The sequence below is a fragment of the Aedes albopictus genome, chromosome 1 (genome assembly GCF_035046485.1).
Source record: "Aedes albopictus strain Foshan chromosome 1, AalbF5, whole genome shotgun sequence".
NCBI lineage: Eukaryota > Metazoa > Arthropoda > Insecta > Diptera > Culicidae > Aedes > Aedes albopictus.
The window spans coordinates 320492230-320503335 of record NC_085136.1 but is presented as its reverse complement, the minus strand read 5'-3'; the positions used below and the strand labels follow the sequence as shown (position 1 = coordinate 320503335).

Below are 11106 nucleotides of genomic sequence, written 5' to 3'. Positions count from 1 at the left end.
GGGAACGTGCATAAGTTATTTTATCTTTTTAGGCGTCTCCGCTCTGCAGGGCACCAACCTGGATGAACTAACCGAAGCAGTTAGTACCCAGGCCACAATGATGGGCTTGAAGGGAGAATACGTTGGTCCAATGGAGGGAGTGGTAGTCGAGTCGAAAGTTGACTCCCGTCGAGGAAAACTGTCCACCGCCATTGTCACTCGAGGGACCCTTCGAAAGGGTAGCGTCCTCGTTAGCGGCCAGGCTTGGGCCCGGGTGCGTGGACTATTTGACCACGCTGGACAGCCAGTGTCCGAAGTGACACCCGGCATGCCGGTGGAAATTCTCGGCTGGCGTGAACTGCCCTCCGCTGGGGACGTAATTTTGGAGGTCGAATCCGAAAAGGTCGCCCATTCCGTTATGCGATGGCGCGATGCCCAGGCCAAGCTGGAAAAAGCCGAAAGCGACAAGGACGCTATTCTTCTGAAGCAAATGGAACACGATGAAAAGTACAAAGCTGAAAGGGAACAACAGCGGATGGCCGGATTTTATCGAAGGCGACACAAGGGTCCCCGTCCGAAGGAATCGGGTCCGGAAGATCCAACGCCACGGGTGAACGTGATCATCAAAGGAGACGTACACGGTTCCGTGGAGGCCATCTTGGACGTCCTGGAAACGTACGATGGAAATGAAAACTGCCGTTTGGATGTGGTTCACTACGGAGTGGGCGACGTCAGTCAAGGGGATTTAGAGCTCGCTCGGTTGTTCAAAGCCGTAGTTTATGCATTTTCCGTAAACGTTCCAGATAAGGTAAAGGACGTTGAGATCCGACCGGTGAACATCATCTACCGATTGGTGGACGACCTGAAGAAAGAAATCAATTCCAAGCTGCCTCTGGTTGACGAAGAGGAAATCGTGGGTGAAGCGAACATTCTCCAACTTTTCGACATCAACGAAGGACGCAAAAAGGTGACCGTCCTCGGTTGTCGCTGTACGAAAGGTATGCTCAAGAAGGCATCCAAGTTCAAGCTGGTTCGCAACGGCGAGGTCGTGGCCGATGAGCTAGAGCTGGACTCGATGAGGCATCTCAAGAACGAAGTGGACACGGTCAAAAAGGACGTGGAATGTGGACTGCGGCTAGCGGATCAAGGATTTGAGGTCAAGGCAGGCGATACGATGGTGTGTTACAAGATCAACAAGGTGCCTCAGGAGACCGATTGGGATCCGGGCTTTTAGATGATAGGATGGAGTATGAAATAAAGTAACAACGTTTGCAGATGTTGATTGGTAAGTAAATATTTTAAAATATTTTTGTTATATATCACCATCCTCTTTTGGATAAATATGCGAAACATTCGTTTATTTCAATGACCATATTGGGGACTGATATCATTTGGACAGATGAACCTACTTTGGGCTCTTGTATTTTTGGTATACGCTGCTATGCGCATAGCACAGACAAACAAGCGTAACACCTAGAGCAATTTTCGTGAAAATATTTCGTCCAGTTCACACTGCCATCACCTACCTGGTGGACAATGCGTACTGCAACAACATCAACAGAAGGCGCTAGTGTGAAACGTCAAACGCAAAGAAAAACGATGCGCGCGCCTCTGGTTGTGACAACTATCAGGCCGTTCATAAACCATGTAGAATTTTTAGGAGGAAGGGAGGGGGGGAGGTCTTGCCTGGCCAAAGCCTACTGTACATACGAATTTCAAAATTTCTGCATGCACAGAATTCTACGAGAGGAACTGGGAGTTTGAGATTGGTCTACGAGGCCCCATACAGATTTAAAATGATCGTTATAAGCGTGGTCGATGGAAATTTTGCCGGTGTTACGTCTGTTTGTCTATGCGCATAGTATCTAGTCATGTACAAGAGTTCTCATTGGGAAATAATTTACCATCAATTTGATTAAAATAATTGAATTTGAAAAAGGTAAGGGAACGTCCATAAATTACGTCACGCAAAAATTGATCATTTTCAACCCCCCCTCCCCCCTATGTCACACTTTTTGTATGGGACCTCTGAAAGTTTTGTATGGGTCGTCACACTTTGCTGAACCCCCCCTCCCCCCTTAAAGCGTGACGTAATTTATGGACGCTCCCTAACATAATTCACTCATTTTTGGATAAATGAGTAAAATGAGTAAATTGCATTTCCTGCGTTAGCGCTGGCCTAATGGGCCGTTCATAAACCACGTAGATTTTTTTGTGGGGGTCTAGCCTAAGCACGCCTAAGTCTACGCTCCATACAAATTTTAAAATTTTTGTATGGACAAAAGTCTACGAGGAGGGAGGGGGATCTGAGATGGCCAAATTTTGGTCTACGTGGCTTATGAACAGCCCCTAAGTGTGAAAATATCATCAATTGGGTTTTTAAAATTTGAAAAATTTATTGATTATTTTATTTTATACAATAAAGCACCTTTTTCTAAGCCACAAGCAATTTTTTTCAGATTTTTAGACTATTATTTTGATAGCTAAAATCAATTTCAAAGAGATTTTTCAAAATCACCTTTTGACAGCTGGGCAACTGCTTGACAGCTCCGCCCAGTACAAAATTCGACGAGGGGTGATTCATCAAAACGCTCCCATACAAACTTCAAATTGATTTTAAAATAGGTTCCCGGGAACCAAAATTCATGAAAATTTGAATATCGGCCCAGTTTGGCGTGCATATTTAGAATATGGAATGAGCCATTTTACGAAGTGACAACAATGTTGATGATGATATTGATTTTCACGGGTTAGGACGCTACTTTCTGTCAAAATTTCATTCATAAAATCGGCTCGTAAAATGGACTATTATCTCAACACCCCTAAAGATTTAACCTTCCTGGCTACCACCGCCAGCACCACGCTAATGCTGAACACAAATAGCGAGATTTTTTCAATGCATTGTACAAAATACAACAGCGCGATTGCCCGAGGGTCAAGCCGTATAATAATCTTGATTATGTCAAGAATATCATACACGGCTTAAACTAATAATATTGGATTTTATTAGTTATATGAATATGGCACGTTGCATATTCATTTTTGAGCTGTCGCACTTTAGATCAAATTTGTGTGAATTTTGCTTATTTTAGAGTATTTCTTTCTGACCGTGCACATTTTAGCTCGGATTTGGGTGAATCGTACTCATTTCCGAGTAACCTTTTCTTAGCGTGTAGTCGACTAAGAGTTGTCGTTGACTGAGTAGCAATTGTTTTGGGTGCATCAACTTGTGTGCAATTTTTCATAACGCATGTTATTAGTGTAACATGTGTTACGCCTAAATTTCTGCAACTACTTGCATCGTCCGTAGCATACACACTTAAAAAAATCCACAAAAGCTGTGTGCTCTTACCATTTTAATCATGTTACAAAGTGGTACAAACGGATCGACATTGTCATTCAAAAATTAAATTTTGCAGATAGGCCAAACCTGAGACTAGACCCTCGTAAAGATCCGAGGAACACGGATTTTCTTCACCAATTCGAAGGTATCCCCATTAAATGGGGATTTTAGATTTACCTTCGTAGGTACTGTTGATAGATCAACATTCCAAGCTAACAATATCACAGATGGCTCTTTTTTGTGTGGTAGTAAAATCACATTTTCTCGGTGAAGAAACTGTTCCGGAACATGAAGTAAACACAAAACGTTGCCTTTTTAAACCATTCTTGGTTTCTATTCACTAACTTTTCACAAAACTATCCCGTTTTCTAACAATTAACGTTTTTCGCGATTTTTCCATACCCATACGCTGTTTTGGGTTTCTTTTAATTTTTCCATATGAGCGAGAATCAGAATCTGATTCTGATGGGGTTCCATATGGGGTCGGATACGTGAAGGTTAAAAATCAATGTTTTGATATAAATGTTTGATCTGATATATTCCACAAGGCTTCTTTCATCATGTTCATACTCCTAAGATTTCAATCTGTGGTTATTATTTTTTTGAGATTTGATGTGTTTTTCAGGGCACTATTAAAGTTACCCCAAAATGAAAATCTGATTCTCGCTCATATGGAAAAATTAAAAGAAACCCAAAATACCGTCTACCCCCGTTGGTTTGAACGACACCTCATGCAAACCAACGGGGTTCGTTTTTTAATTTGAACTTCTAGTAACCCTATGGACATCGAAAAACACACTGATGGTAACCGTTTCTGCTGTTTTATTTTGATTCTGCGTTCCGTTTCACCCCGTTCCATGAGCAAAATGACGTTTGAACCATTTTTAGTTTGAACGATGTGCAGATTAGGGAACGTCCATAAATTACGTCACGCAAAAATCGACCATTTTCAACCCCCCCTCCCCCCTATGTCACACTTTTTGTATGAGGGCTCGAAAATTTTTGTATGGATCGTCACACTTTGTTGAATCCCCCCTCCCCCCTAAAAGCGTGACGTAATTTATGGACGCTCCCTTAGAGGGGGTCAAATTAAAAAGTGTTCAGATAAGATGAGGTCAAACCAACGGGGGTAGTCGGTATTTAAGATTATCGAATCTTTTAATTGCAATAGGACAGATTGATGAAGTACTAGATTTGTAGTAATGAGCTGAATTTTAGTATTGTGAGAAGGTCAATTTTCCGTTTCTGCAATAAAATGGTGCAAAAAGCGTAGGTATTATGATTCCTTGCCTAATTTGATGCTGTTTGAGCAAAACTTTGGGCAATAGTGCTGTTGTTTTCTCCATTTCTTGCAACATAAACAACATAGTTATCCAAAGTTTTGCTCAAACAGCATCAAACTAGGCAAGGAATCATAATACCCACGCTTTTTGCAGCATTTCAATGCAGAAACGGAGAATTTACCTACTCACCATACTAAAATTCAGCTCATTACTACAAATCTAGTACTACACCGAACGTGCCCCATTGATAACTGATACCCCAGTACTTGTTTTAAAAATATAAAACCAGGGGCAGTACTGTTACAAAGAACTATATTAAGAAAATTCGTTGAAAAATTATCAAAAAAAACTACCCCGCTAGATTTGCTTTTGTTCTATCATAAAATTCTACAAACTTCGATGTGGATTTACCGACTACTTGTATTCTACCGGTTATTCAAGTTGCCGTTACAAAGTAGCCGTTTTCATATAAAAATCAACTTTGTTAAAAAATGAAAGTCGCTGAGTAGCTAGTGGTAACGAGGAATAGAGCATAAATAAAAATGTTTAAAATTATTTTTAAGTAACTCTTTTTATAAAACGGCTACTTTGGAGGCCATACTGGAGCGACCGGTAGAATACAAGTAGCCGGTAAGGGGCTGTCCATAAACCACGTGGTCATTTTTTGGGACTTGGCGAGTATCGGGCCTGACCGAGAATTTAGAACGGCAGCCACGAACCGTGTATTATAGGAAAATATTGTTAATTTAGTTTTATCTTGAATTCGATGTAATACTAAAGAAATGAGAAGAAAGAATGTTAAGTCTGTGCGACCTTTAGCCAAAGACGGTGTAATTGTCTTTTTTTCCTTTTTTTTATCCCATCCCAAGAACGTTTAACCTTGAAGTCATCATTATCAATTTTAAATGTCTCTGAAACCCCTTAGGACGCCTTTAATATGCTCAAAAACCCCCTGAAACGCACCTGAAATACTATCAAACGCCCCTAAAATCTCTAGATAAGCCCTTAAAATGGTTCTTGAAACCTCCGGACTAGGGTGGCTCATGCTTGTTTGGAAAAAAACCACATGTCAAAAAGTTCGATGGGCCCCCATCTCATTTCATTCTATATGACGCCTCGATGCTCTGGTCAAATTTTCAGCTCAATCCGTTAACATTTTGGCGGTGCTAAAGTCGTTCGAAGTTTGTATGGGAGTTTATATGGGAAAACGTCGTTTTTTGCAGTTTTGTCTCGAGGGATTCTAATTGTTATTAAACCACGTACAGTATGCTGCAGGGAAAAAAATGCGAAAGGTTTTTTTTTTCAACTTCAAACCTCATGTTCGTTCGTCCATTTGACGTTTACCTATCTATGTTTCAACATTCCATGATCTCTAGCAGGCTTATTTTATAAAAAATAATTTTAAATGTTTACAAGACTGCGCCTGAAGCTGAAGACAATCACTGAAAAGTACACAGGTAAATTTCATATTTGATATAACATAATTTCTAATTTTCTCTGCAATATCATCATATATATGTGTTTATTTCATCTGGTATGTGAAACTACATGGCTCAGGATTACTATGGCCTGGTTTTTCATCGAATTGAAGCTATTTTTTTTATAATTTTAGACATTTTGTCTTATGACCATTGGGCGCGCAGTTTATTGATACCAACTTTTTAGGCTTACATTATCACATGTTAAAAATCAAATATGTTCATTATTTTGTGGTGGTAGAATATAGACGTTGACTGATACACTGTCATGAAAAACTAGTCATATATATCCCATATTCAGCGTGTGATAGCTCCTTGAAATTTTCGCATTTTTTCCTGCCGCACCCTGTAATTGATTCTATAGAAATATAGCCTAGAATATGACGAAAAACTTTGTCGAAGACCGCAACGTGATCAGTATATAATGCATATAATATCTTTTCTTACAAGCTTCGGATGGCTTTACGGTCTTCGACAAAGTTTTTCAGCACACATAAGACTATGATTCTATATTTTCAGTTATGTGATTCAAGTAAAAATAGTGCCCCTTATGAGAAAAATGCAAAAAACGAAGTTTTCCCGTATAAACTCCCATACAAACTTCAAATGAGTTTAGCATCGGCCAAATGTTAACGGATTTAGCTGAAAATTTGACCAGAGCATCGTGGTGTCATATAGAACGAAATGTAAAGGGGGTCCATCGAACTTTTTGACATGTTGTATTTTGAGCCATGCTACTCCGGACACTATCTAAAATCAGGGATGGCATTGCGCACTTAAAATGTGCAGTGTGCACTAGGCCTGTCCAGCTTTGCAAAAATGTTCTCTGATTCTCAAGTCCACCCCCATATTTTGATTGGCATCCTAGAAGAAGTAACTGGCCAAAATTTCAGCCAAATCCATTGAAATTAAGAGGTGCATCAAATCAATTTTGTGTTTTTCGACTATTTTTGAACTTCAAAAAATCATAACTACACTAAAACTTGTCAAAACTTAATTCTTTCGGCAGAAATTGAAAGCTATACTTGTTTGCTACAACTTCTCCGAACAACGTGTGCCAATAAAATTGAAGGAAACATGTGTAATTATCACATTTGTGATCAGAAAAACCTTAAAAAGTTGTTTTTTTTTGATGCATTTCGTTCTGGAATACCCTAATATACGTAATAAGTTGGATTTTTTAAAACGGCATCATATTCTCCAATGTTTTGTGGTTATTTGCTTCCTCGACACCAAAGCTGTAGGAGTTGAGCAAAAATTACTAAAATTCGTGAAAGCCGAATGTGGCCTAAAAACTAGCTTTTTGGAGGCAATCACGCTGTGGCGCGAAATTGTACTGAACGTAGTAGCTTTGCTTCATTGTAGTTTGCCTTGGCTACCCCCTATCACGGGTGATAACAAACAAGCGTGATGACAGGTGTTGGCTATCATATCAGTGCTGACGCGATGCCACTTTTTGCGCGCCAAAGCGTGATTGCACCCGAAAAGCTAGTTTTTAGGCCACATTTGGCTTTCACGAATTTTAGTAATTTTTGCTCAACTCCTACAGCTTTGGTGTCAAGGAAGCAAATAACCACGAAATATTGGAGAATATGATGCCGTTTTGAAAAATCCATCTTATTACGTAAATTAGGGTGTTCCAGAGCGAAATCTATCAAAAAATCAACTTTTTAAGGTTTTTCTGATTACAAATGTGATAATTACACATGTTTCCTTCAATTTTATTGGCACACGTTGTTCAGAGAAGTTGTAGCAAACATGTATAGCTTTCAATTAAGAAAGAATTAAGTTTTGACAAGTTTTAGTGTAGTTATGATTTTTTGAAGTTCAAAAATAGTCGAAAAACACAAAATTGATTTGATGCACCTTTTAACTTCAATGGATTTGGCTGAAATTTTGACCAGTTACTTCTTCTAGGATGCCAATCAAAATATGGGGGTGGACTTGACAATCAGAGAACATTTTTGAAAAGCTGGACAGGCCTAGTGTGCACAGTGCAGCTCATTTTCATATTCTAACCGCGCACACTTGCACCCACACCGAATAGCATGCCATCCTCGTCTGAAATGCCTTAAAACGCCCCTCAAACCCTTCGTAACGCTCTATTAAAGGCTCCTGGGACCCCTTGAATTGCCCTTAAACTTTAAGGCTTAAAGCCCTTTGAAATGACCCAGAAACTCCCTTATTACTATTGCAATGCCCCAGAATTCCATGTAATCCCATTAAATCGCCAACAAAACTTAACAGAACGCCTTTGCAAGGCTCCTGAAATCCCCTGAAGCCCCCTTTTTTGGCCTCTCTGGGAACTTTCTGGAAACCCCCTTAGTCCCACCTTAAATCCTGTTCTTGTGACCAAGGATGGGAACACTCACTTGCAAAGAGTTATACTCACTTGCTGTTTTCTCAGCTCAGAAGCGTACAATCAAAAAACGATGTAGGGACGACCTTTGACTTGTGTTTTTGTCTAAAAGTTTGCCGAATAGAGTAGGAGTCGCACCCGCATATTGAAGTCGTAAGGCAGCTGCAAAGGCAAATCTCCACGAGGTGATTCTAAATTACACTCACCTCGTGGAGAGGCGCTTTCATAGCGCTGTCACGACTTTGGTATTTGTGTGCGACCCCTACTCTATTCGGCAAACTTTTGGACGAAACCACAAGGCAAAAGTCATCCATACATCGTTTCATGACTGCATACTTCTGAGCTGAGAAAAAAGCAAGCGAGTGTAACTCTTTGCAAATCAGTGTTCCCATCCCTGCTCGTGACCTGAATTCCCTCATTAAAGCCTAAACTTACTTTATGCAAAAACTTCCCTATTTTTATGCCTTTTTTTTATTTATGAACATTTTTAATGTATACACCCCCAGCCAAATGACATAAAAAGTGATTTTTGTATACATAGTTATTCCTGGGAGAACCTTTGGATTTTTTTTAGGATTTTCTTAGAAATAGCTGATGGAATATCAGCAAGAAATGCTAGAGGAAATCGTGGAATACTTTCCCAAACAATTAATAGAGGTAAACTATGGATTAATCCATAGAAGAATTTCTTATCAAATCTCTAAAGGATTATCTAAGCCTCAAAAATAACTCCTAAATCGCTTTACTAAATACCGAGGGTTATCTTAGAACGAATGGCTTAGTTAAATCTCTGGGAGAAATCCCTGGAAGAAATCCATTGAAAGTCTTTGTAGTTAATGGGTAAATGTTACATTAATGGAGGAACTCTTGAAGAGCTTGGTGTAAACTCTGAAAAATTCCTGGCGAATACTTAGTTAATTTTTAAAAGAGCCTCGTTTGTTACATTTTTTTCTACTTATTTCTATTTTTTCGTGAAGGTAAATTTAATAAAAGGGCTGTGTTGATTAATTCACTCCCTCCAGATTTTTGCCTTATTGTTTGATAGTTGCAATAAAAATCATATTACAAAGTTTTTTTTTCTTTGCTATCTAGTATATGAAACTTGATATAATCTTCAAATTAGTATAGTATGCGTATTTACTCTATACTTGCACCAAATGCCAAAATTTATTTCGAAGCAGACCTGAAGCATTCTGCACTAAAAGCCACAGCACAGTTTTTATCAGCACCGAAACCAAGCTCCGTGTCTCCGTGAGCAACCGCACGCCTCTTAACTTGACACAGTTTTGCGCATGGTGATACGCATGGCGTTTCCTCGAAAAAGGAAACGAGAATAGGAAAAAACGCGTGGCCGGAAAGTGCAAAATATTCGCGTCCGGCCTCCGTACGCCGCCAATTACTATATAGGAGGTTTAATCGTAGGCGTACACACAGAAACCATGCATCGATGATGGATGCGGTCTACACGCAGCGAACTTAGAATGTGCGGAACTGGGAAGTGTTACTGTATTAGAACCACATCTACTTTGTCTCTAATTTCTTCATTCTGCGTTTCCTACACATACGATTTGAAAACCTCTGATACTGGAGCAACTCGATCTCTTATCAAAACTTGTAAGTTCCGCTTCCAGATTGTGTGCGTTTTCTTGTATCCACACGAACGGTCTCGTTTCATTCGTGACTTGAGTGTGCTCGAATAAGTGACGATCATTTTCTTAAACTTCTCCCCAAAATCAAACAATCAAAAACCAATCTGGGCATGTTGAACTGAGGGAAAAATTCTTCATGGGTCATTTTAAATCCTTTTGTTTTTACCAAAACGCTCTAATGATAGCATGTTTCCGACGGACGTTTAATGTCCTCACGTGAGGGCAAAATTTGCCCGCGTAGCTCCAGGGTCCAGAACGATAAAAGATCCCTCGCCGCGTTCCGCGCCGGGAACTAATGGTCGATTGCATGTGGCGTGCATCAGTCAGGCAGCGTCAGAAACGGCTCAGATCGCCTTTGTCCATTCCATCCACAGCTCGATTGTTGCCTGGAATGCCGTCAGCTATTTCTGCAAACAAATTTGCCGATCCTACTCACCGTTGGCGCTGGCGGACTTGTTTGTGATTCAACTTGAGAGATGCACACCGATCAAATCAATCATGCGGCGGAGAGTCCTCATGCAACAAGATCGAGATCGAGATGGATCGAACTGGTGCACGGGCGGTGCCAGGGCGAATCGAAAGTGATGAACCCTAGTTTGTTGCGAGGTTCTTTTTCTTCGTTTATTTGAACAAGAATCAAAGTTTTGATTCGCATGGGAATTTGATGGAGATGGGAACAAGAATGATCCACTTTGAAGTTTGTTGTGGTGGCCGAGCTTGAATGGGGGGAAGCACAGATTTAAACTGTTGAGAGACCTTTAAATTCTCGTAAGATGTTGAATAGCGCTGCAACGGCACCAACACATGAAACCGCGATGATGCATCTCTTTTGGTGGAGTTCGTGGAGTTCAGTCTGACCAGACAGGCAAGGGATAGAACGTGGACCGCGACGTATACGACCGTCTGGATTAGTTTTATGTTGGCACGTAAATTATGTAGGCCCGTCGGCTTGTGCCTCTACTTGAGTGTCTGTGGGTTGGTTTCGTCCAATGAAATGTAAGCCAAGTGCAATGCA

The 11106-nt window shown here is 40.3% G+C and overlaps 1 protein-coding gene across 1 annotated transcript in view; it reads left to right on the top strand.

Annotated features, from left to right (window-relative positions):
• The window catches only part of LOC115266888 (translation initiation factor IF-2, mitochondrial), an 18887-nt gene extending 17632 nt beyond the window's left edge, over positions 1–1255 (top strand). Inside the window, exon 2 of the mRNA XM_062848414.1 lies at positions 16–1255. Within this exon, the coding sequence (XP_062704398.1) occupies positions 16–1213 (1198 nt within the window). The 3' untranslated portion in view covers positions 1214–1255. The remainder of the gene's footprint in view (positions 1–15) is intronic.
• The last annotated feature ends 9851 nt before the right edge of the window (positions 1256–11106 follow it).